This window comes from Populus trichocarpa, chromosome 5, assembly GCF_000002775.5.
Source record: "Populus trichocarpa isolate Nisqually-1 chromosome 5, P.trichocarpa_v4.1, whole genome shotgun sequence".
NCBI lineage: Eukaryota > Viridiplantae > Streptophyta > Magnoliopsida > Malpighiales > Salicaceae > Populus > Populus trichocarpa.
In genome coordinates, this window is record NC_037289.2 from 17,690,158 (window position 1) to 17,717,893 (window position 27,736).

At 32.7% G+C, this 27,736-nt stretch overlaps 1 protein-coding gene across 1 annotated transcript; it reads left to right on the forward strand.

Annotated features, from left to right (window-relative positions):
- The first annotated feature begins 3,764 nt into the window (after nucleotides 1-3,764).
- Nucleotides 3,765-9,759, forward strand: LOC7460930 (mitogen-activated protein kinase kinase kinase 1). The gene is made up of 9 exons (XM_024601782.2): nucleotides 3,765-4,913; nucleotides 5,236-5,320; nucleotides 5,476-5,538; nucleotides 5,984-6,141; nucleotides 6,911-6,983; nucleotides 7,091-7,150; nucleotides 8,154-8,264; nucleotides 8,488-8,730; nucleotides 9,207-9,759. Exons 1-8 carry the CDS (start codon nucleotides 3,958-3,960, stop codon nucleotides 8,695-8,697), a joined length of 1,716 nt encoding a protein of 571 aa, XP_024457550.1. The 5' UTR covers nucleotides 3,765-3,957; the 3' UTR covers nucleotides 8,698-8,730; nucleotides 9,207-9,759.
- The last annotated feature ends 17,977 nt before the right edge of the window (nucleotides 9,760-27,736 follow it).

Consider the following 27,736-nt stretch of genomic DNA (forward strand, 5'->3'; position numbering starts at 1 on the left):
AATAATTTTCAAAATTCTAAAATTCTATAAGATACTAACCATTTTAAAATTACTTATGGGTCCCTCGCGTGTTTTTCCAATAATTTTACCTAATATCAAGCTATGAACTATACTATAAGATACTAATGTGGTATTAAAAATACTAGGTTTTCCTCTGAAATTTCAAAAAAAAATTAAAAATTCAAAAAAATTTCTTATTCCAAAAACACAAAAACATGTTTTATTTTGCATGCATACAACCAAATTTTAAAAAGTTTTTTTCACTTATATTTTCTATAAAAACAAAAATTATATTTTTATCATTTAAAAAAAATACAAAAAATGAGTATCATGATCAATTTATAATTATCCATTAGGATTTGGTGAAAATTTCAAAAATATCACAAAAATTAATTTGTTTAATTAATATTCAGGGTATGAACTTTACAACATAATGCACACTTTCGATATTAAATTAAATGAATTAATAGCAATAAATATTAGGAATCAGATGTAGACTTTATTATTTGAGGATGTAAAATTACAATGTAAAGTATATCCTTGGATATTAAAGATACAAATTAGAAAATAAATGTAATGCTAAAATGTAAGCCCTAGAACGGTTAGGATGTAACCTGATAAAGCACAGACTTCCTTATAAAAGGAGATTTGCCTTGAATTTTAGATAGACTAACGAGTGGAAACATAAACTAGAAAAACATTCAACCAATAATGCAACTTACCTTAAATGGGGTGTATTGAGGGTGATGCGTCTTCTCCTTACATAACTAGTCTCTTTACTCAGACTCTTTCAGACCATTAAGTATCCTAGTGAATATGTTACCAAGTGACAATTCCTTCAAAATCATAATTTTATGATTAATCTCAAAACTCTATCAATCCAGGATGAAAACCCGTCTTTCGACATTGTGCACGTCACGACAATCTTGATTGCATTTCTCTAATTTAATTTAAATCATTTTATCATCGGGTTAGATTTTTATATTTTACTAACCCGAAAAAATTCTAACTGAGGTTTTACACATTAGCTATATATACTAGCCTCATTTTTATTTATTTACATATATGCCACTACTCTTTGTTTGGGCAAGCTGTCTCCTTTTAATCAGGTGTATTTTTTGCGATCGATTTTCATATATTGTATTCAACAGTCATAATAATAATAATAATAATAATAATAATAATAATAATAATAATAATAATAATTTGAAAGAAAATCCTAACCGGAATTTACATGTCGTGCTCTTTAAATGGTGTGTATAACGTTGCTTGGTGTCCAAACATTAGCTTCTAAAGCAATATTCAAATCATCTTGGTAGCCCCTTTATTTCTGGGTAGTGCGTAAAGTTAATGAACATTTGGTTTAGCCTTGAAAGCTTTTTCTTTCTTTTTTCTTCTTTTTCTAATGAACATTTGGTTTGGCCCTCAAGGCCTTTTTTTTTTCCCTTCTTTTTCTCTCCTCCTCGATTTTCATGCTTGACTCTTTAAATTTTCAAGGTAGCTATTCAATTTTTTTTTCCAGATTTGATTCTTATTCTTTTTATTACTATATATGAAATAATTTATAAAATTAGACCTTTTTTTTTCAATTTTTATCTTCCTTTAGTTTTTTAATATGTCAAATTTGATCTTTATTCTTTTTATTGATATTTTTTTTATTTGAGATAATTTTTAAATTTTGAATATGATTTCTTTCTCTTTTAGTTTTTTTCCTATCAGATTTGATATCCATTTTTTTATTGCTATTTTTTTTTACTTTGAATTTTTTTTTTAAATTGATATATTTTTTAATTTCATCATTTAATATTAAATTGGTTGGGAATTGAGATTCTTGATTGAGTCCGGGTCTAGAATTTAATAGGTTGCAAGTCTGAGAGATTAACCCAAATTTAGAAGACTTGCCTGAGTTTGCTTGTTTTTTCCTCTTTTCAAAGCTCATGTTTTTTTTTTTAGATTTATCCTTTGACATTTATTTAATTAGAGATTGAGCTTCACTATTTTTTTTATTTTCTTTCTATAGGATTTTTCAATGATTTTAAAAATAATTTTGGTTATCTCGAGTCTTTTTATTTGTCATTCTTTATTAAATTTAGTATTTTTAAAGATGTTTTTAATTAAATTAAATTTTTTATCAATTAAATATAAGCATGAGATGCTCACTTCACGATATTTTGTTTGATTTGCTTTCCAGGTCATTTCTTTGACAGCGTGTGCTGCTTTTTTCAATGTCATCGTATAGCCTTTTACAATAGTGTTATAATTGTTTTAGTGAACTTTTTATTGTGGTGGGGCAGTCGTCACGGTGGAGCAACAACAATTCTTTAAAGGGCCTTTTTTTTTATTCTCTTATCGAGTATAATTCTGACAACTCATTCTTTAAAGTTAATTAATACAATTTTTTTTTATGGTTTTGTTTATTGCCAATGCTTTTTTTTTTTATCATATAATTAAATTAATTGAGTTTATTAAATTCAGTCAAGTCAATAGCTCGAGTATCAAAATTTTCTTGTTTTTTTTTTTTTAAATGTTGGCATAGGTTGAACATTATTTTATTATATTAAAAAAATTAACTTGAGTGTGTGGTAGACATTGTCTTTCAAAGTGTTTTTTACTTAGAATATATCAAAATAATATTTTTTTTAATATTAACACATTCTAACGATAAAAAAACACTAAAAATTATTAATTTAAAATAAAAAAAATTAAAAAATATAGTCTAACTACATAAGAAAAACATGCTTTTAGAATTTGTTTGGAAGTAAAATTGAAGTTATTTTTCAAAGTGTTTTTCACTTGAAAATAAATTAAAATAATTTTTTTTTAAAATTTTTTAACATCAGCATATTAAAATAAAAAAAATATAATAAAAATATTAATTTTAATTTTTTTTTAAATTATAAATTTATAAATCAGTGGGATCGCAATACAAAATTTGGTTACCATGTGAACCTATGACGTGGAAGCTCACGTACAGCGTTACGTTGGCCCCGATACTTCACAGCAAACAAATTAAGCACCGTGTACGGATGGCGCAGGTTTAGGAATCTACTCCACACAAGAACACAATATTATATTTAAGATTTGAGATTGTTTCAACGTTTTTATTTTATTTTTTAAATATATTAAAATAATATTTTTTATTTAAAAAAATTTATTTTTAATATTATTACATTAACATAATCTAAAATTATAAAAATATTAATTTAATTTAATAAAAATAAATTCAAAAGTATTTTTTTAAAACAAAAACAAACACACTCTCAAATTGTGTTGAAATCATAATTTTTAAAAATTTAAAAATAATTTTTTATTTAAAAATAATTTTTTTATGTTTTTAAATATTAATATTAAAAATAATTTTTAAAAATTAAAAAAATATTATTTTAATATATTTTTAAACAAAATTATTTCCTAATGCATTTTCTAGTTAATTTGTATTTTAAAAGTGTTTTTAAAAAAAATTAAAATTTTTTATTTTTTTTATTTTAAATTAAAATTTTTTTATGTTTTTATATTATTTTGATATGTTAATGTTAAAAATAATTTTTAAAAAATAAAAAAATATTATTTTAATATATTTTTAAATAAAAAATATTTTGAAAATAACGAAAATACACTTTCAAATATGCTGAATCATCACTCCCAAACATCTACTCTACGACCGCCACATGGCACCGCGTTTTCCCTTTCTATCTTGACGGCGTTTACCATTCTCTCTCTTCAACGCTTCTTTTCATTTTCATTTTTTTTTTTCTCGCTTCAACCATGACGACCCTCTTGGTCAAACATAAAACATAGCCAAATTAACCTCCTTTTTTCTCTCCAAAATTTTCCCGGTAAACTGACAGAAAATAAAGATATTTTCACATAAATTACATAAAAGAGACAAAAAGAAGCCCTAGCTTGGCTGTTTCTTAATTTGATTCTTCTTCTAGTTTTAGATGGATTTTGTTCTCAATGCATCACTTACCTCAATTTCTCACTCGTAAGAAGAAAACCAGCTCGATGGACCCGAAAAATCGAAGGAGGCCAAGGCTGGAGAGACGTAATGCGTTGAAGCACATTGACTACGATGCAACGCCTTCGTTTTCATCTCTAGACGACTCGTCATCGTCGTCTTTATTTACTCGATCGCTTGATTTGCCGGATCGGACCAGTTTTCGAATCGAAGGAACCGAAGGTGAGTTAGACCGCATCTGTCGCAGCTTAGGCCTCTCTGGCCCCGAGGATTTCGCGATTCCGGCGGCTGCTTGGGAAGCTATGAAGGCCCGGTCCGCTTCCGATCTTTTGCGGCGGTCCAGATTGTTGGGGCCGGATAGTCCGAAAGCAGCTGAAGAATTTAAAGCGATAGTTGAAATGACCAATCAGCAAGAGGAGAGGGAATTGTGTGCTGGGGTTTTGAAGAGTGTTAGAGTTAGGGATTCTTCAACTGAGTTGAACACTTGTCATGATATTGATAATCGTGGTGTGTCAGTTGGAATTAAAGGGCCTAGGCCGCCGCTACTGAAGCCGCCGCCGTCGATGACATTACCAGTGATTGATAAAGAGTGTTCAACTTGGGATTTATTCAGGGATTTTGCACCTGAAAATGATGGAGTGGTTAATAATAACAAAGAATTCAGTTCTGGTGATGATGATGACGGACGAGAAAGAAGACCGCAAGTAATTGATGCAGCTGTGGATAACAAGAGAGAAGAAGAAGAAGAAAATTTGTTGAGGATAGGTGAAACTGCGGTATTATCAGAGTCGTGTTCGTTTACCACGTCTAATGATGATGATTCGTCAAGTAGTACAACCGAACCCATGTCGAATATTTCCCCTAATTTGAGATTTAGAAGGTCTATTACCGATTGGGAAAAGGGTGAGCTTCTCGGACGTGGGTCATTTGGATCGGTTTATGAAGGAATCTCTGAGTAAGTTTTAAATAGTTTGTATCATTGTTTTTTATGATACGTATTTGTTTAATTATGATCTGGGGTATTTAGAATCGCCAGTTTCCAAAGCTCTTATTGAGTTATTAGAGAATCTTAGCTTATTTTTAGGTTATTGGCAATTGACGAGGAAAACTGTTCTTGTTTTCCGTTGCAATTCCATTGATGTTTGATGGTCAAATATCAAGTTTTTGGTTAGGAAGGGCGAATTTCTGAAGAAACTCATGCTATGCTTTGTGTCTTTGCTTATCAAAAGAAATGATTTCATGTAAACTGTGCTTTATTGGTTGTTTATCTCCTTCAGCGATGGATTCTTTTTTGCTGTCAAAGAGGTTTCACTGCTTGATCAGGGAAGTCAGGGAAAACAAAGTATTTATCAACTTGAGCAGGTGAGATAATCTTTATCTTATTTTATGGTGTGTCAATATTCTCTACCCTTTGCTAACAAAAAATAATTTATCCTGAGGTATATAACTGGATTTGATCTTTTACCAACAGCTTTGTTTTTATTTTCCTGATCATTTACTTTCCCTGTCGTTTTCAGGAGATTGCTCTTTTAAGTCGGTTTGAACATGAAAACATAGTTCAATATTATGGCACAGATAAGGTACTGTTTTCTTGCTTTCTGTTGGGTTCTAGATTTGATTGTTTGATCTACATCAATTCTGAATGGAACTGATGGAACCCAAGATATAATTCTGTTTCTTAATCATTTTCTATTTTTTACGAAGTGTATGCTCTTTAGAAAAGTTCTTTCTTTTAGTAGAATTGAAATGTAATTAGCTCTGGGCTCAACTGAACAGTGGAAAAGGGCACATAACTACATGTTGCCAACTCCAAGTGGTTAAAATTGAGCTGAATTGAGAATAATAGATTAACAGATATAATGTGATTTGGCAAGTTTGCCAGATATCATGAATTCACTTTCCTAGGGGCATCCTGTGTATGTTTCATGACTGTTTTTCGTACTGCTTATTTTGACTAAGGTATTCTTATTTCCTTTTCTGCAGAAATTTGATCATCCATGTTAATCCTTGCATTGGTTTTCGCAGGATGAATCAAAACTATATATCTTTCTCGAACTTGTAACTAAGGGCTCCCTTCTAAAACTCTATCAGAGATATAATCTTCGAGATTCCCAAGTTTCTGCATACACAAGACAGATTTTGCATGGTTTGAAGTATCTTCATGATCAGAATGTGGTCCACAGGTGAAATGAATAAATTGTTATGCCATGCATTATGAATTTTATTGTGATTTTTTTAGTTCTTATGATCTCTCTAGATTTATTTTCCTTTTTTGGTGATGCTTCTAGTATTATGTTTACTTCATTATTCTTTTATGACAATCATTTCTTTTATGAATATTGTGCGAACTCCAAGAATCATCATTAGCTTTCCTTACCCAAGGAAGTGTAGCTTTCTATGGCCCAAGTGTTGGTTTTTCACTCTGGTGTACTGAATTCTTTCTGACCACTTCAATATCATGAGATGCTGAATGCTACTTGTCAGTTCTAGTTCATGCCCTTTTAGGACCTCATCTTTGTAATGCTGAATTAACTTTCAAGACCATTCAAGACCGTTAAGGTTGCTGGGACCTTTTCTCAATTGCTAGGCTTAGGGGTGGTTGGCTTCTTGCTTGATGCTGAACCTTCCTAAAATTGTCCATTTAAGATAACTGTTTTTAGGTCTTTTCCTTTTTCAAACCTAAACTTGAGGAAGATGCATGAATTTAGGAGAAACAGGTGATGGGTTTAAATTTCTTATCAAAGACAAAAACTATGCTGATGCAATATTGGTAACCAAATTGCTAAGTTAATATAAATGCTAACACTGCAGAATATCTTTCTTTACTTGAAAGATGTTTATGATCATTTGGCTTGGGATTTTTTTCCAATTTATTTCTTTCCCTGTTTTTGCTTTCATGCATGGGCTTGCTTCATCAGGTGACAGCTTTCAATATTTTTTTTTGTATTTTAGGGATATAAAATGTGCAAATTTATTGGTGGATGCAAATGGCTCAGTAAAACTTGCAGATTTTGGTTTGGCAAAGGTTTTATTCTCTTCCTCGTATTTTAATCTTGTATCTTGTTTCCTAGAGGTGTCTATAACACAGCTGCAAATTTCTTTTCTAATATTATATGCCGTTTACTTTTTCAGGCAACTAAATTTAATGATGTTAAATCTTGCAAGGGGACTGCATTCTGGATGGCTCCTGAGGTGTGTACAACTTCTGTAATGAATTGTTCAGTGGCAGCATCAGATTTTGCTTAAATAATATATGATTTCTGTATGCTGTCATGAATTGATGAATTAAAATACTGCAGTCTGATACTTGTTAATTGAGTCAGGGGCAGACATGATAATCTAGTCGTAGTTTTGGGAAGCAATATGGGAGAAAATTTTGACTTTTCATAACCTCCTAAAAGGGGTTCTCTTGGTCTTCAGCATTTACTTGTACTAAGTGCAAGTCAATCAATTAGCCACTTGCTTTTGCCTTGCAGACTATAAATTGTGGGGACATGTATTTTAGCGATAGGTCATAGGGGTTTGGAGCCTGTTACCTGGGTTGGTTATGGGGGAGAGAGTAGATTTGAAGGGGAGTATGCTTTTGCACATATACTAGGAAAATTTATAATTTTATCCCTCTATTTATTTATTGGCTATTGTGGTGATGTATAGTAGGAATTTGTTGGGATGAGGTTTTCACTTCCTGATCTTTGAAGAATCTAAACATGCATTGTGGAATCCTGTATTGCAGTAAATATGGACAACGTTTTTCTTTGCCATTTGTTATTTCTCATTCTATGGCACTTAAACAGAGTTATGCCATGTGCTTGTCATGCTGTCCCTTTATGTGTTGTCTTAAATTAAAATCCTTCGTTGAGATAACAATAGAAGGAGATCATCAGCGCCAGTGGATTCTTTATATCTTGTTGTGTGGGTAGTTTTAGTTCCAACTCCCAGGTTACTATTTAGGTATGCATTATTGGGAAAGGCAAAATTGAATTGTCCTTCAGATCTGCATCATTTACGTTGATCATCCCTCTTGTTTGTAAAATTATGTTACCCCTGAGATTTCCAACCATTTCTAGTTTGTATCTGATTTCTAGTATCATGGCTTTTTGAAACAATACCATTTTGTGTAAATCTGGAGTCTGGACTAAAGTTAAGCATGTTTGACTTGTGCAGCCAAATTCTGATTCTGATATTTGTACTGCAGGTTGTCAATAATAAAAACCAAGGATATGGGCTTCCAGCTGATATATGGAGTCTGGGATGCACTGTGTTGGAGATGTTAACCCGTCAGATTCCATATTCTGAATTGGAATCTGTGAGTACTATTTGTGGCACTTCTTTATACACTATCATATTATGTTGCCAATTTTTCCTTGAGAGATTTATAGATAACTTGAGACTTCTACTTCTTGGTAGTCATGTTCTTGCATTAGCTAGTTTATGCATAAACTGCTTAATTTTATGATTCATTCCATTACCATTACATGCTGCCATTTTTTTAATTGCTTTTAACAACTTATCTTTCTGTAACTCAACAGATGCAGGCATTATTTAGGATTGGTAGAGGTGTTCCTCCACTTGTTCCTGATTCTCTCTCAAATGACGCGCGGGACTTTATCCTGCAATGCCTACAAGTTAATCCAAATGATCGCCCTACTGCTGCCGTGCTCTTAGACCATCCATTTATGAAGAGGCCTCTCCCAACATTCTCGGGTTCAGCATCTCCCTATATTGGCCGTCGATTGTAGAAATTTTTGGTTCATTTTGATCATGAGAGATAAGTAAGTTTTCTTTATTTTCATATAGCTCTTCTCGTAACCCTGAACAATGATGTTGATTCAAAAGGCGGACATTTATCTGTTAAAGCTCCTTTTTTGAGAAATAATACTGTCAGAGGGTTACATTCGTGTCTCTGGGTGACAAACCTGAGATCATTAACTGCTTGCTGTTGGGATGTCTGACATCCTTTTGCTTTTTTCTTTTTCCATGTAAACAATCAATAATGTGATTTTGACCCAAGATCTTCCACTTTCTAATTGGAGCCATGACCTGACTGGACTGGCAACAGATTGTACAAGTTATTTGTCATGAAACTTGTACCATGGTTGTTCTCGATAGAACTTTTAATTTGTCCATGCCCCGTTGGGACATGAATCTGCATCTGAGATTATTGTTGTTGATCTTGAGGCTTTGTTCTTTTCCTTTACCATCATGTCAATTTCGCCCACTGATTTGATAAGTTTGCTCTTGGAAACAGTTCTGTCCATGACGAAGCAAATGGGACCTTTATATCACAATGCATGCTCAAGTTGGATGACATGGTCGTGGACACTGTTTGACAGGAAGCAACCATGGATTCAGATTCTGTAGGCTCGAAGTCTGCATGCTTATAATTTCTGAATTGAACTCGAAGCATTGGGGGTGGGGGGGGGGGGAGGGGGGGATCTGGGGTTGGATTTTACCGTCATGATAAGAACAAGCAACCCTCATTTTCCCTGCTCTGAAGATTCGGCATCACATAGCGACGAACAGCTTGAATTGCTATTTTTTTACTTTTCCGTTGTGGAAAAAATAAACTCCTGATGTCAACTTGTGCAACATTGCAGGTACTTGGGTTCATTTATATTTTATCGGGGAAAGTTGCCCCTTGTAAGAGCAAGGTGTGAGAGCAATTGTTGTAGGGATAGGGAAGGGTGCACTATTTGTATATATCATCATTGTTGTAGCCATTGTAACATTTTATTTTTTCCGTTGTTACTTTCTTTTTGTTCATATTATATTCCAAATAATTTCTTTGCCTACAAAATAAACTAAGCTTTTCCACAATAATGTTCATTTCTTAGTTGCACCAAGCTTGATTGGGGTGGGCTGTGCCAAGCTGTTTGCTTGAATGGCTTTTGGATCTGATTTTTCAGTAACCTTAGCTTTTGCTCGATCCACGGAACTGGGTTAGGGACAGGGGAGTGCAGCCAATCCTATAATGATGTCTTTTTTTTTCAGCCTAGGAAAACCGATGACAGATTGATATTCATTAAACACTGCCTGTTTGGTAATGTAGTTGTGAAGAAAAAAATGTGTTATGCCGGTAGGACTCACTAAAATCAAAGATTGTGCGGTTTTGAGAAGCAGCATTTTGTTGCTTCTCATGAAGAAGAAACCACAACAATGGAGCATGGCTCCTCTGTCGCACTGTTCACTAAAGTGAATAGTTTTTTTTTGTTTTTGAAAAATCAGTGCGAGTGAATTAATTCACTCGCACTGTTCACGTGAAAAGTTTAGGTTTTTTTTTCCCCGAAAAACCAGTGCAGTTAATTGATTTCACTCGCACTGTTATGTGAACGTGAATATTAATTTTTTTTTTGTTTTTAAAAAAATTAGTTTAAGGTAAATTAAATTTATTCGTACTGTAATCTCAATTTTATTCTTGATAATATTTTACCTAATTTTATTGCACGCTCAAAAAATGAAAACTATAGTTCTTGTCGAATGAATTTTGTACGTAATGAAATTGTAATTTTTTTTTAAAATTGAGTTTTACTCGAAAAACTAGTATTTAATAACACTACATAAATTAGAAAGATATCGCATGATGACGTAGCATTTATGGAATTTGATCGCAATTCCAATTATGTTCTTGCCGGGTTCGACCCAGTTAAAAAAAAATTCAGTTTTTAGTTTTTTTTTTAATTGTGTTTTATTCGAAAAATTAGAAGGAGATCGCTTGATGACGTAACAAAAAATTCAGTTTTTGTTGTTGCGCGCTTCAGAAACCATGAAAAATATAGTTCTTGTTAGATATATTTCATATGTGATGACATTGCATATAGTTTAATGGAATAATAAAAAATATTTGATATCAATATTATTTATTTCATGATGTAATAACAGTAGTTAAATCTACAATATTTAATTAAAAATCATTAATATTAATATATATATTTTTAATTATTTTCTAACCTCAATTTGAAAAGCATTTTTTTAACCAAACACATTAAATTACTTTTTGTTCAACCTCAATTTCAACCACAGTTTTAACCAAACATATATTTTTCCAAACCAACCTCAATTAAAAGTACTTTTTATAAAACAACTTTTTTAAAACCACAACCACAACATCAATCTCAATACCAAACACACCTCTGTGACTTTTAGGAAATTGTAGCTCCTTCAGTGGCAAGAAATGACTGCTATGCTTGGAAATGACTAAAATGCTAAGGAAATTGTGGACTTGTTTTTTGGTATTCTAAAAATTTTAATTTTAATTGAGAATTGGAAAGATAATTGAAAAACATAAAAACTCATAAATGGCATAAAGAGTTGTAAACTCTAATAAAATATTAAAGCAAAAGAAGAAGAAAAAAAGATGCAAATGTAAATATTTTACATAGATGTTAGTAATATTTTTTTAGTCAAAATTCTTTTTTTTTTTTCAATGTTCTTTATTTAAAAAAACATATTTTTTCTAATATCAATACGGTTCATGGAATAAAAATTAAAGGAAATTGAAGTAGAAATTAAAAGAAATTCAATTTATTTGAAATAAGAGTTAAAAAATGAATATTATTATTTTTAAATAGTCCATCGGTGATTCCATCTTCAAAGTCCCTTTGAAATTTTCATTTCGCACTAAAAATTTCAAAAACCCCTCTGGATTTTTCATTCCGTCCATGATTCTGTTGATAAAATAGTAAATAGTCAATAGTCAGAAATGCGTTAATTACCAGCACGTTGGAGTTCGCAGTCCATTGGTGATTCCATTGGGAATCCTGCAACTCAATCAGTAAAAGCATTAAGTGTCAGCGCATTGTAATTCACATTCCATCAGAGATTCTATTGTCAATATGAAAAATTTAATTGCCATCACCGACATGTGAAGGGGAACAATTCCCTTCGCCTCTAGAATATACCGACGAAATAGACCGTCAGTATACCTGTGTGTAATTTGTTCCATGAATAGTGCCAGGGAGAAGGGGAACAATTCCCTTCACCTCTGGAATATACTGACGAAAACAGACCATTGGTATATCCGTGTGTAATGAACAAACCATTGGTATTTCCATTAGTGTGAAACAATATTTAACGCCAGATTGTATTTGTATTTCTTATCTATCCATCCTACAAATACTTAAATTGATAACTGAATGCACATCACAATAACATCAGTTGACATAAAAATAATAAAATAAATACTTCTTTGTAGAGAATTTTGTCAATAAATATTACAATATAGTTTATGGCATTACACTTTCGTGTTTTGATAGTTAGTCAAAATTGTCTTCTTCTTCTTCAATTGACTCGTCGTTAGCTTCATCACAATCTTCTACGTTGATTTCATTGCTACCATCATTTTCATTGACTTGTGCTTGTCCGCTAGAGCTCAAATAACATTCAACTCCTCAGCGTCAACATCAACAAAAATATTCTCGGTGACGTGAAAATTTGAATTTTCTTCTAAGTCAATTGATGGAGCAAATCGATATGGATCAACTAACTCACTAACTTGAAAGACATCATCTCCCACATTTGATTCAACATTCTCATCTTGAACAACCTTGACACGACCCTTGGGTTTGGTTTTCAATACGGATAACCAATCAACTCTTGAACGATCCTTTTTAAAGCAAAATGTGTATGTGTAATAAACTTGTTAGCATTGTTTGACAAAAACAAAAACATCATTGTTGTTGCGGAGTCTAGCTTTTGAATTAATTTTGATCAAACCATGATGAGGATCTACTCTAATTTCTTTGTTAGTGGTGTCATACCAATAGCATTTGAATAAAAATACTCTATTCTGCTCGCTATGATATTGCAATTCAATTACCTCTTCTAATTTCCCATAATAGTCAACTTTAAACTCATTAAAAGTCAATCCCTTAATACAAACCTCATTGTTATATGTCTTTCTATTCTGCCCATATTCTTTAGTATGAAACACGTGTCCATTGATAAAATACCGGTTGTAGCACTTCACCTTTCTTTCAGGACCCAGACTTAGTAAAGACAATGTAACATTAGCATTCCCTCCTAATTTATAAATATGGTATATAAAGTACAACAATGAATAATGAACAAGAAATGTGTAATGAAATTAAGTATCCCGATAGATAATGATAATTAAACAGTACTTATAGGTGTTCTGAATCATGTGAAAAATTATTCATCTTGTAATCAAAAGATTTAGGATTCGGTCAGCTGTGAGTTTTTAGATAGTAAATATTGACGATGTTGCCTACAAGGTATTCAACAATGTATGAGTTTGTGATATTACAAGAGAGAAATAATTCATTAATAACAAAGTTTAAGTAGTATACTTACTAAGTAAAAGGTCTCAGTTCATCGTAGTTAAATAGCAAATAATTATGTACTTGTCTTAATTCTATTTCAACCAAATATCTTCCCTTCACAACATTTTTTGGTGCGGGTCGTCTAGAATTGGAGAATATTGATAAGTTCACATTCGAAGGCACTTCACCACTATCGTAATGCCTTGAAATGTGATTGATTCTTGTTCTCAATTGAGGCTCAAAATAGTATGAGATAAATATTAAGATCTCTTCAACAATATAGGCCTCACATATCAAAGCCTCAATATGAGCCTTGTTTTTAACTTTTTTCTTAAGGTTGAACAAGTATCTGCATAGAATTAAATGAATGTTTTCAATTATAGAAATCAATTACAATAAATGTTTAATTGCATTGCATGTATAATCTCTAGCCTTTCGAATGGATATATCCATCTATACTAGACTAGGCCTCCAATTTTTTCCTCAAACAGTAAATGTATGGGTAGATGCTCCATCGAGTCAAAAAACGATGAAGGGAATATCATCTCAAGTTTGCATATCGTCTGGATAATATTCGTTTCAAGCCTCTCAATGTGTTGTGTCTGTAACTTGTTGGAGCATATATCTCTAAAGAAATGACTGATCTTCATGAGTGCATTCCATATCCCATTTGACAATAAATCTCGATAAGTTAATGTAATGAGTGTTTGCATAAACACATATCAGTCATAGCTCTTCATTCCATACAATCTACAATCCTCCAAATTAACCAACCTTAATATGTTCGAGAGATTTCCATCAGGAAAACACAGACTCTTAAGACATTGGTAGACAAGTAGTTGTGCATTCTTGTTTACGATAAAACTTGCTTTGGGCTTTGTGACCCGTGACCCAACATAAACCAACTTCATATTTTTACGGTGACAAAACAAAGCTATATCCATTCTAGCCTTGATGTTGTCCTTTATCTTCCCTTTCACATCCATATCCGTGTTGAAAATGTTCTCAAACAAGTTCTTTTCTATGTGCATGATATCAAGATTATGGTGGAGGAGATTGGTCTTCCAACAAGAAAGCTAATGAAAATACTTTGCTTTACCCAATTATGAGTCAAACCAAAACCAGGAAACTTTTGCTTACCAGATTGAAAACCAAACACCATGTCACCATATTCTGACACCTCATCATACAATTATTCACCTGAAAGATGTGGCAGTGTAACATCTTTTTCAACTCTGCCAACAAAGAAGTCTTTTCTGTTCTTTATGTACCTGTGATCCATTGGTAAGAACTGCCGATAACAGTAAAAAAAAGACGTTTTACCGCCATCTGTTAGCGTGAATACCTTATTATTTTCTATGCAGTATAGACATCTAGTTTTGCATGCCTGCCCCAACCAAAAACCATTCCATAAGATGGAAAATCATTGATAGTCCACATCAAAGCTGCCTTCATAAGAAAATTCTGCTTCATCGATACATCATAAGTCAAAGCCCCGAATGACCATAACTGCATCGACTCATCAATTAACAGTCGAAGACAAACATCTATATTCCATCCCGGACTATTAGGATTGGGTATGACCATAAATTACAACATAAACTCCGACCTCATATATATCTCCGGTGCCAAGTTGTAAACCGTGAGTATAACCAATCAACAAGAATAAGAAGCACCAAATGACCTGAATGTATTGAATTTGTATGTACATAACTCAAGACGCATGTTCCTTGATTCAACTAAAAAGTGAGGATTCCCACTGTTAAAGGTTTTTCATACTTCACCATCGGAAGGGTGCACCTTCACTCCATCCACCGCATTATGTGATTGGTGTTATGTCATATGCTTAGCAGTCATTGGTGATATGAATAACTTCATTAGTTTAGGTGTGATTGAGAAGTATCTAAGTTTTTTATGTGTGACAAGAGTCCTTCCGCCCAGTTCTGGGTTTATAACAGGAATGCACACATGTCTTACACTCGGTCAGCTTAGTATTTTCAAGATAGTACAATATGCAGAAGTTTGGACACATGTCAATTTTCTAGTATTGTTGCGATGTCGCGGTTGCACAAATTAATTACCCTAGCTGAAATAAACAACACACAAGATTGTATAGAGCAAGCAACGGGTCGTTCCCACAAGGAAGGTTCAAGTCAGATTTTTATGCTAGATGATATGCAATTTGGGAGGGTTCGGAGGTTCTCTAGGCTAAAGAAAAAGTAAACAAAAAGAAGCAATCAATGTTAAATCAAAGAAAAACGAAATTTATCAAGAAAAACAAACCTTGGTCGCAAGTAAACTTCCACCTACAGAAATCAGAACTGATCATGAAAATAAAACGTCAATTTATATCTGAATATTTATCCTTTCTTATGTTGATTAGTTAACAGATCCCCTGTATAACTAATCCTAACCATCAAACAACCACAGTGTCCGCACTAGTAATTTAATTCAATGATAGCCTTAAGAACTAGATGAGTTGATTAATCTAGACAACATAACTGTTCGCAGTCCATGTTTGATTTGATCAATCGAATGTTCTCCCTAAAGTTAATAACCTAGATCCATCATAATTATTAAACTCAGTTGCTTCACAAGTTCATATACCACAACTCCGATTTTGATATCGAACTTAGTAATAAATTGTCTACAATAATAACTTAGAGTCCGCTATAGTAATTAAAATAAAAAATCATAGGAAAAATAAGCATAAGAGAACAAACATATTCATCATATAAACTGAAAAGAAAAGGTAAAATAAATCTCACAGTTCTTGAAATCCGAAGGTTTCTGTGTCCTTGCAACCAAGAAAAAGAGTTTAGCCTTGCATGTCTACTGAACAATTAATAAAAAAAGAAGGAAAAAAACATGATTTCAGGTTCTATTGGAAGAATTTGCACTTTTTCTCTCTTGGCTGATCATCCTCTCTTTTCCTTTCTCTCTTTCTTTTTATATCCTAGGAAACCTTAATCCCTTTTCTACAAAATAGTCATTTCCTTAGTAGACAATTTACATTTAAACCTTTCAACAACTATTTTCCTAAAAAAGGAGAAATAACATTGCATAAAATCTTCAAGCTTTGACTTCTAACTTAGATGAGCTAAATTGCTGAAATAAAGACTTGAATGATGGTTTGGATGCTTTAGACTTGTTTCTTCACAAAACTTGTCTGCTAGTAGAATTCATGTGCCATCTTAAACAAATCATATCTCTCTCATGTAAGCACATTTTCTAGGAAAATTTGGTAGGCTGATAGGTCTTCGAGTTAGGAATCCAAAAAAATTAAGTTTGCATCAAATGGACTTTTGTAGCTCAAGATATTCAAGTTGGAATGACTGAAGGTCAACATTGGTAGAATACGAGATTTGACTTTGAAGGCTGTGATCTCCATGCTCTTTCTCTTTTTATTTTTCTTTCCTTATATGTATAGAAAGGTATGGATATTAGCTTTCTAATGCCACTAGAATCACTTCGTTTCGACCTCTAGAGCTTAAACTCTGCACAAAACATCGACTGGAGGTCAAATCTGCCAATTATCTCCAGTTTACTTCTTTTTGAATCTTCATCCAAAAAGTGCCTTCAAAACATAAAATAAAGAATATCAAGGCATTTTATGTATAAAACATAGGCAAAACACTAGGTAAATGTGGGTAAAACTATCAAATAATATGGTTGCATCAGGTATCCTAGACCGAGGGGTTTCATTATGGACTTTGCAATATAGAAGTTCTCTTTCAGCCTGTTCCCTTAAGGTAAAATGCTTCTCGTCCATTCAAAAATTCTGTCATAGTCGGCCTCATTCAACCCATGATCCAACTTGATGGTGAACACCTGTACAACAACCGATAATTTACTGTGATTTGTGCAACCATCCTATAATGGTTCGTCAGAATCTTTCAAAAGATAATAAAACCTGGTTGCGTCTGTATTAGGTTCTTCATCTATGATTGGACATTGACCGACATGACCCTGATTCATTCCCATCGCATCCATAACCATAGTGCTATAAGGATTACTATTATCATCTACAACTCCATACACGTTGCTAGCACTAGAAGTTGACCCAACCATCCTTTCTTCCATGGTCTCGTGAGGAACAAATGGTTCTCCGTGTGCATACCAACACAGGTATTCCTCCATTAACCCTTTTTGTATAAGAAGCATCGTTGCAACATCTGGATCGAGAAACTTTTTATTCTTACACATCTTGCATGGACACTAATACCGCCTTCATTAATATTTCTCGGATTAGATATTGCATAATTAATAAAACCCTGAACCCCATTATAATAATTCATCATTCGCAATCCTTAAGGTGAATCTCAATACATCCATGAACGATCATCTATCACTTCTATCAAATCTATATCAAATAATGATGACAACATGTATTAACTATAAATTTGCAAAAATATTCGTTTAGCTCAAGTTTATTCAACCTATTTTAATACTACTCTTAATTCATTATCAATTATATATGTAGATATAAATTTTGTACACATTTACAGAAATTACATCTCGGAAATAAAATTGACAAAATATAAAACGGACCCGTTAAACAAGCCGTTATTTATTTCATCACAAAACACCTAAGTCGGTAATTCGACATAAGTTTCAATAATTTACAAAAAAATATAATTTTACAAAATCTAAAACAAAGTACAAATCATAAATCCATACAACAAGTTTGTTTGAGAAAAAAACAATAAAACAAGTAAACACCCAAACAAAATACATATACTACAAAAATATGTAATAACAAATTAACATTTTAAAATTGTGTTCAAATTAAAAAAAAGGGGTAAATTTGCTTACTTAAGGTGGAGAATCCTCAATAAAATTTCAATTAAAACATGAATGCTGAAAAATAGAGTGTTGTTGTGACTTGAAAAGTTGTGGGAGGTTGAGTTGTGTTGAGATTGAGGGGGCTGAGGAGGGGGAAGGCTGTTCTGTTGCAGAGAAATTTTACAAGGAAGAAGTAGAAATGAGGAATGGGGAGAGGAGGGTTGAGCGCCAGGTCATATATTAAATATTACCGATGGATTTTTTGACAGAATTATTCCAACGGTGACTCCATTGGTCATTCTGTTGGTATCAATGCCACATCACTGTACGGTTTGCCTGTTTGAATTCCACTGTAATTTCATTGGTAATTGCATCTGTAAAAACATACATGTCATCGCACTATTTGTATTTTTTAATTCCTTCTATTCCGACTGCTATTCCCTCGGTATATACCAATGACATATTTCTTTCGGTGTTTACCGATAGAGTTAGCGATGGAAAAATTTGATCGGTAAATATCACCATAAAATACCAACGAAAAATATCCGCCGGTGTTTCCGTTTGTATTCACCAATTTTCTGGTAGTGTTGGGAGTGACTTAGCTTTCCCATTTCAAAATTTGAATATTAATAGGTCATATATTTATTTATTATTATAGTTTTAATGTTAATAACAAATTGCAAAAGTTGTGGTGCTTTTACTGTGCACTATAATATTTATGTAAACAACATTATTTTAATTTTTTTTCCTAGTTTTGTTTCCGGTTCATGCAACTTCTTTTGCATTTTTTGGGTTGTCCATTGCTAGTTCACATGAACACTGCATTTTTTTTTACCTTTTTTTTTTTTCCAATTATTGAACTTAGTTTCTTTGCAATTTCATCACTCCAAATTATATTAGCATAGTTTATGTTATAAACCAATTTTGAGTCCCCTGAAACTCTTTTATATTTTGCTTTTATTTATTTATTATTTTAAAATATAAATTTTTTTTGGGACACAAATAGATAAACTTTTGAGTTGCAACAAGTCAAAATTCCAGAAGTATAATCAAATAACAGGCTGAAGAATGAGTTAATTAAAAGATGATTAAGTTTGCAAGCTAATTTAACCAAAACTGGAAGAATTATTAGGTTCAAGGACTTGATTAAATTTCTAATGGTTTTAATTGACTTAATCAGTGGTTTAATTGAAAGAAAAATTAAGTTCGCAAGTAAATTTAGCTAAAATTGGAAGAATTATTTGGGTTTAATGACTTAATTGAACTTTTAAAGGGTATAAATGACTTAATCAAGGGTTTAATTGAAGAAAAAATAAATTTGAAAGTCAATTATGTAGAAATTAAAAGAATTAATTAAGTTTAAAGACTTAATTAAGAACTTAATTGAAGGAAAATTAAGTTTAGAGGTCTAATTCAGATCAATTTGTTATAATTGGAAGATTAGGGACTTAATTAAAGTTTTGGAGAGCCTAAATGATGCAAATAAAGGCTAGATTAAAAGGAATTAGAAGTTTTAAAAGGTTGATTGAGGATGAAATTGAAAATATCTAGGACCAAGAACCATATTGTACAAGGCATTGAAATTAGAGGGTTTGATTAAAATATTCCAGAGGTGAAATTGAAATGATTCCCAAAAACCAGATTTAATTGAGGGTTTAATTGCAAAGAGGCAAAATATGCTAAAATAGAAAAAGGAAAGATTAAAACCCTAATTAATTTTAGGTTAACCAAAATGACACTATTTCATTTAACTTAAATGGTGTGTTGTGACCAAAACAGTTTGTTTTGGTTTAAAACGACGTTGTTTTGGTTTAGTCTAAGACAAAAAATAAAAATAAAGGCTAGATGACGTGTTGTCCGGTTATTGTTCATCATCTCCTGTAGTTTCGATGAAATAGAAAAAAGAAAAAGGTTGATCTAAGTCACTCATTCTAGAACTTTCTACATTTTTTTCTTCGCATAAATTGAATCGAAAAAAACAGACCTTTAGTTTTGATTAGCCTCTTCAAGATCAAACGATAGTGGATGGTTTATCTCTTTTGCATTGTTCTAAAAAAATCCATAAAGACACTATCCTATTCATGTTTATTCAAAATCATTTAAAGACACCACATTCCAAGTTCTCTTATACCCTCAACACCTCACAAACCAAAATTACTCAGATTGATGGTAAAGATTACCTTTCACATGATCCAACAACCCATATTGCTTTTTTTTATTTATTTCCAAGCTATTTTGAAAACTATTAAAACAACCAAACCTAGCTATTAAAAACCAGCATGATCAAAACATGTCCAACTATCAACACAACTAGAGATGCTCCTTACTGAGATTAAAGAGTTGAAATTGGTTCCTAAAAGATTTAGAGATGCCCAGCTCATACTCCCAAGAACCATTTTTTTAATCAATAAATAACCTCTTGAAGGTCATAAAAGGGGGGGGGGGAGGATCATAACCACATTGCCACCACCAAGGAGAGCCTACCTTCTAGATTTTTTTAAAAAACACCATTCTGGCCTAAAGTCCTAGCTCATAAACCCACCAACACTATTTTCCTTTTATTCTCTTTTTTTTGTTGAATCCAGTATCTCCTACCTCTTTTCCCCAAACACCATCACACTACAGACTATCCTTCACCATCACTCCTCCCAACTAGTAGCATCTATAATCCTCAACATCCAAACCCTTCACCACGCCTCTATGCCATGACTTTTCAACCTCCACAACTCTAGAACAATAGTTGTCATCAAAAATAGGAAAATAGAAAAGAACAATTACAAGTTATGATAAAAACTCATTTTCCAAACATTTATGTTGGTATAACAACAATAGATTCTCACATTAGCGGTTGAGGAATTTAAGAAAAAAAATATGCATTATTGAACACAAGGTTTGAAGTGTGGTTTTGGGAAAGAAACTCGTGGATCAGGCTGAACATTTGGTTTCTTTGTTTCTATACAACAAAAGGTTTGGTTAAGATTTTGTTTTAAACATGAAATACCCATGCTTGTTCTTTTAGTCTTTGGATACCAAAATGAGATAAGATGGTGTATGCGTGCTTAGTTTTGAAGTGTTGGTTAAGTCTTATTTTTATATTTTGAATGAATATGGATAGAGCTTGAACCTTTCATACTTGAAAATAAGAAAGGATTATGGGAAAGTTCATGAAGAAAGGTTGATATGATCTTGAAAGCATGAAACCTGTTTTCTGGATTTGTTTATGGACTAGGCCTTTGAGATTTTTGGTTTTTTAAACTTGAGTAGTTTTGTTTTTTTAAGCCTCCTGGGTTGGCTTCTTGGATAAAACTTGTGTCCGTTATTTCTTAAGCCAATTCAATTTCCTTGGACAAGGCCTGTGATGGTTTTGGGCAAATAGGCTGAGCCTTTTAAAGGCTTAAGGCTATTTTCGGCGAGACTAAAATTTATCAAAGAAAAATTTTAAGGCAATGTTTTTTGGTCTTTAAGACGTGTTTAGCAAACACACTTATCACAACCTAATTTTGGGTTCTCCCAAAATTATCTTTTTCTTTGATAAAAAATAGTAGAAAAAGGTTGAAAAATAAAAAAAATACAGGAAGACAAACAACTTGGTTGGTAATAAAAAAGAGTGATCTACCTACATAAAAATTCACTTAAATGAATATTGGACCAATTTACATAAAAATTAAGTCTGAGGATTTAATTAGATTTTGAATAGGCTGATTTGATTTAATTATGGGTCTAATTAAAGATTTAATTAAGTTTATAAATTAATTTAGGCCAACATTAAAAGAATTAATTAAGTGCAAAGGCTTCATTAGACTTTTAATGGGTCAAAATAATTTTATTAAGGATTTAATTAGTGAAAAACTAAGTTTGGAAGCTTAATTTGAGCTTAATTGAGAATATTGAAATTTTGGTGGACCATATTTAATTTTTACAAGCTTAATTGAATGAAACCACAGGTGAAATTGCAAGAAAATCAAAGTTTAACGGTCAATTAAGAACCAAATTGAAGAAATTCAGAACCAATGGCCAAAGTGCAATAGGCGCGCCAAGTTTAGGGACTGAAATCAATCAAAATCAAGAGTCAATTTGAAAGAAATTGAAAGTTTGATGGTTAATAGGGGTCAAATTGAACAAAATAGAAACCAAGAACCAATTTGAAAAAACGTTTAAATCAGAATAGTTAAATTAAAATTTTTAGGGGTGCAATTGCAAAAATAAAAAAAGTTTCTAGGTCATTTGAGGGTGTATGTACTGCAATTGAAACAATAGGAACCAATTTATAATGTACAAAATCCTAATTTTTAAACCCTAATTTTTAGGGTTTAAGAAGATGACAAGTTACTCATTTAAACATCATCACACGTTTATACCTCATTTGACTCAATGAACTCAACAATATCTTGTCCTTGATCAACCTCTCCTATATTTGATATATTCAAGTTGATTGAGGGCTCACCTTTCAATAAATGAATGTGGAGTTCTAGACCTCCAAATCAGATGAGATTTGATCCCCATGGTAGATACACATCCTCTTTACAAGGATCACCACTACCATACTGACACGACCAAAAGATTGATGTCTTCTCCCAAGTGCAGGAGTGTCGAAGTAATAAATAACCCGGCAAGACCGGGGTCGAACCACAGAGAGGTGAATTGTATAAATTACAAATAAAGAGAAAGATTTGAAGATAATAATAACAGAAAAGGAGTTGAAGAGAGTTTTGGGAAGTGATATTGATGTAAGGATTAAACAATAATAAAAACAAATGTCAAGGTTAGAGGATTCACTAATGGTATTTCAAATAAATATAATATAAACTCTTTTTATTACTCAACTAGAAACCACACACAAAGGAGGTTCTAATCGGATGATTTATCATTAATGGCTCATTATAAAGTATTAACATGATCATATTAATTATCTTGTCTAAGTAACACCATACTTATAAATATCATCAGGCATTCATGTTGCTAGCTTATGTTAACAACAAATCAAGTTCCTATCATAACAACGATGTCGGCCGAAAACTATGAAGGATCAAGCATTTGATGTACCAAGTGTTATACAACACAAATCTAGATTAACCATTTAACAAGCAAGGTATTAAGGATTAGTAAGATAAAAAGATAAGACATGCTAATAACAATTTTTCTTGGATATAAACATTAAAGTCCATGTTGAGTTTATATTATACCTATTCTAACACCATTAGTAAAACCTTTTCACCTTGACATAATTAACTTAGCTAAACATAATGAAGAAGAAAAACATAAATAAACAACATAAGAACATAAACATGATATAAGTTAACTAATTATAGGAAAGGAAATGAAAAAGCATAAACAAGAGATTAATATAACATGAAAGAAAACTTGAACATTACAAAGATATAAAGAAAGAAAGCAAGAACATGATCTTGATCTGAAAACCAAGATGACTAAATACATGGCAAATGTCTCCTTTTATAGGCTAAGATATGGAACTATTGCTTGGTGGACTAAGGAAATAGTTGGTGGCCAACCATTGATTTGGTGGCTGGTTTTTGACATTGTTGGCTGCTGGTTCTTGAAATTGTTGGCAGATTTTTGATATTGTTGGCTGGCCAAAACGTCATTGCTAATATCAGAATTTGAGCCCTTTGTTTCATGAAAGCTGTGGGCAATTTTCTCAGCTTTCCAACAAAAAAAACCAGAGCTCATTTGGACTTCTAGAACTCAAGATATGAGCTGAAAACCGAACAGTGTTTGAGCTGCAGGACAGGTTCCGACTTCTCCGTTGTTGCTAAGATTTGAACTTGAAAACGGCAGAATTGAGTCTTGGACCCTCATGAAAGTTTTAGGTCTATGTCTTATCTTTCCATCCATATAAAGTGGACCTAAATCCGAGTTCTACAACTCCAATTATGATCAAATAACCGAATGGTGTTCCAGTTTGGAATTGAACCAGCATCTCTTCTCTTAGCCTAGTACTCTTTTTGTCTCTTCACTTTCAATTGTTAATCACATCAATCAATCCTTTGAATTGTGAGATATACCTGCATTCAAAACAAGCATTTACCATAAATTAAAGATATATTATATTATTAGACTTGTTATTATAAAACATGCTTTAGTTAGGGAATTTAACGATATTTTAGTGCAATACGATGATATAAAGCCTTAATGAGAATACACTTTTAAGTACTAATCACACCCCCCAACCAGCTTATTACTAGTCCCTAGTAATCAAAGCGTTAAAATACAAAAATAATTTGCAAGTTCCACAAAGCAAGGTATTCATCATTTAACTTTCATTGATCTATCCAAATAAACAAACTCTCATTAAATTTATATATCTGCTTCATACTTCTTAAACAAGATATTAATAAACCTTCCTTTTGTGCTCAGTAAATCAAAACATAGCTATGGAGCTTTTCATGGAAGAAAACAAAATTTTGTTCCAATGTTTAAGGTTAACTTCCTTGGGTTGGGATTATTATCTCTTTTTTTTTTTTTGAAAGCAAGAATTTATAATACAATGTATCTTGAACCCATGTAACGAGCTTTTAGCTAATGACTCCCAGACCAGTTGGTCTTAGGGCATCAGGTGTTGAGACACCCCTACGAGCTTAATAACTCGGGTTGCAGATACTAACACGTAGATAGTGCAATGTTTGATTCCCTGAAGCTTTTCTCCTTAACCCATGTAACAAGCACTGGGCCAATAGCTCCCAAGTCAGTTGACCTTAGGGTACTAGGTGATAAAACACCCCTTCGGGCTTAATTGCTTAAGTCAAGGAGGCTACGAAACCAAACTTATCTACTTTTATTTATTTATTTATTTTTTTGTTTTTGTTTTTTTTTGTTTTTGTTTTTTTTTTATTTCATATTATATATTATCCCTTTCCCTTAGTTGTTGCCTTTAACAAAAGAACATAAATAATGTAATAATCCAATATGCAACCCACAATCATATGTTAAAGTGTGTGTGTGAAAATGAAGGTTTAAGAATACTTGTTAAATGAGTATATGAGCAGAATTAAATGATAGCAATGCGAGAGTTTGTAAATCTGAATATTTCAAGAAGTATTATAATAGACCTTGTTAAGAATGTTTACTAAGATGCGTCTCAAGAGTCACTAAAGTTCCTCCTTTACTCTGCCATCCTAGTAACACCAGGTTTGCAAATGGTTGTAACAATAGAAAACACAGTTAGTTAATTTTTTTTTTGTAATATCAACTACTACCCTCTCCTCCCAACCAAAACGAGACATTGTCCTCAATGTTGTAAGGAAGAAAGATAGAGTATAGAAGACATCACCTGAAACAGCGACTACTGACAAACCTGAAACACACTTAAACAAATATAAGAAACAACAAAACACAAATATTATACCATTAATAAAACCAAAAGACACAAGTTGTCACAGACTAAGGCTCAAATCCAATCTAAGCTTTTTACGGCGTTCCGTGATTGATCAATTAAGTCGACTCATAGAGGAATCAACTACAGGGATGAAAGATTGAAGTTCATCAATCAATTGTTCAGCAGTAGCAGCAGAGAGGAGGATTTGTCGCGCTGAAAATGTTAGAAATTGTTGTTCCACAGCATGATCAAGAAAAGACAGTAAAATATTATAAAAACCATTAACATTTAGCAAACCTATAGGTTTCTGGTGAATGTTCAGCTGAGCCCAAGATGAAATATGAAATATCTCTTCTAAAGTTCCCAAACCACCTGGTAAAGCAATAAAGGCGTCAGCATGGTTAAACATTACAGATAGTCGTTCAGACATTGTGGAGACCTGTAGTTCCTCTCCGACTGTTTTTCCAATGATGTCCCCTTCGGCTAAAGCTTTGGGGATGACCCCCAAAACTTGACTGCCTCCTAAAAATGCAGCTATTGAAACACTCCCCATTAACCCAAGGCTGCCTCCCCCATACACTAAATGAATCTTTCTCTCAGCTAGTACCCGACCAAGATGATTTGCTGATTCTAAAAACTCTTTTTCTTTCCCAGGATTGGATCCACCAAAAACACAAATATTTTTTATTTTAGGAACAGAGGAACATGCCATTTCTACACACTTCTATAGCTATTAAATGAATGGGTAGAGTAGAAATGATGGGAAGGAAGAGAAGATTTTATAGATGAGAAATTGAAAATGCAATCATACCACCTATATGTAGGCTAGCTGGAGTCTCACTCTCTCTCTCTCTCTTTGTTTTTTTTTGTTGTTTTTTTTTTGAAAAAGCATGTGTATGTACAAGCAGTTGTGATTGTGGCTCACATCTTCCCTTGGTTTTACGTCCAAGAACGGCTTAAACACCCTCTATGGGTCGGGGATAGGCTTCCCATCCAGTTTTCTTAAAAACTGACAAACATGGTCTTTTTTAGTCAGATTCCCAAGACTAAGTCGATCATGTTCTTTATGAAAAATGAGGCTATAAATCATGAATTGCACGATACATATCTCCACTATGATGAGACTTAAGAGTCAATAGAAGATTAACTAAAGACTCTCGATGCTTTGAAATAAATCCCACCTTTTGACATTTTTCACAGGTTTTGCAGAATGCATGTGAGTCTTTGAACATGGTGGGCCAATAAAATCCACTTTGTAAGATTTTTGCAGCTGTCTTCTTTGATGAGAAATGACCCCTACATGTTTCAGAATGACAAAATTTAATGACACTACTTACCTCATTGTCGGGAATGCATCTTCGAAATATTTTATCGGGACAATATTTGAATAAGTAAGGGTCATCCCAATAAAATTTCTGCACGTTGCTCAAAAACTTTCCTTTGTCTTCGGTACTCTAGTGAGCTGGCAAATCTCTTGTTGCAAGAAAATTGATATGATTAGCAAACCAAGGCATTGGACTAAGAGAAAGTAAGGATTGACTAGGATAGTATTTCTCAATTGGTGTGATGTCAGATGTCGAATCTATTGTCAATTTTGACAAATGATCCGCGACAACATTTTCAGTGCCTTTTTCATCCTCGATTTCTTCTTGTTTGAAAGTTTCAAAAATTTCAGAATCGTGATTGACTTCTCTTTGCTTGGTCATGGCATGAGGAAATGGAAGTACTAGTGGGGAATCAGTCTTTTCTTTGCAATATTCAGGTTTAACCCTTTCCTTACCCTCAGAGATTGACTCATCATCTTTCTCACAAGGTTCAAGAATTGGTTTTTCAATAACCTTACCACCGTGGAGAGTAATGACTGATTTGACTTGATCCATGTGTTGGCTTCCAGAACTACTTGCATTTGAATTGTATTGCCCTTTGGGATTTTGCTGTGGTTGAGATGAGAACTTACCTTTCTCATGAAAATTGAGAGCAGATGTGAATTTTGCAAGAGTATCTTTAAAATCTGTCATGCTTTGAGCAAGTTGAGTGTTGATTGTCTCTTGCTTTTCAATGAATGCATATAAAGTGTCCTCAAGATTTCTTCCAGGAGGGGGAACACAAGGAGATGCATACCCATGAGAACTTTGAAAATTATGATATGCTTGAAATGGTGGTTGTGAAGTTTGTGCATTATTGTTACCACTCTTCCAATTGAAATTTGGGTGTTCTCTCCAACCAGGGTTGTACGTTTGTGAGTATGGATCATGATTTTGCCATTGAAAACTGTTTAAAGCATTGACATGTTCATGGAAACATTCCTTAAAAGAAGGCAAAGTTGGACAATTATTGGTTGAGTGTTCATTAGTTTCACAAATTTGACATACAATTTCTTGA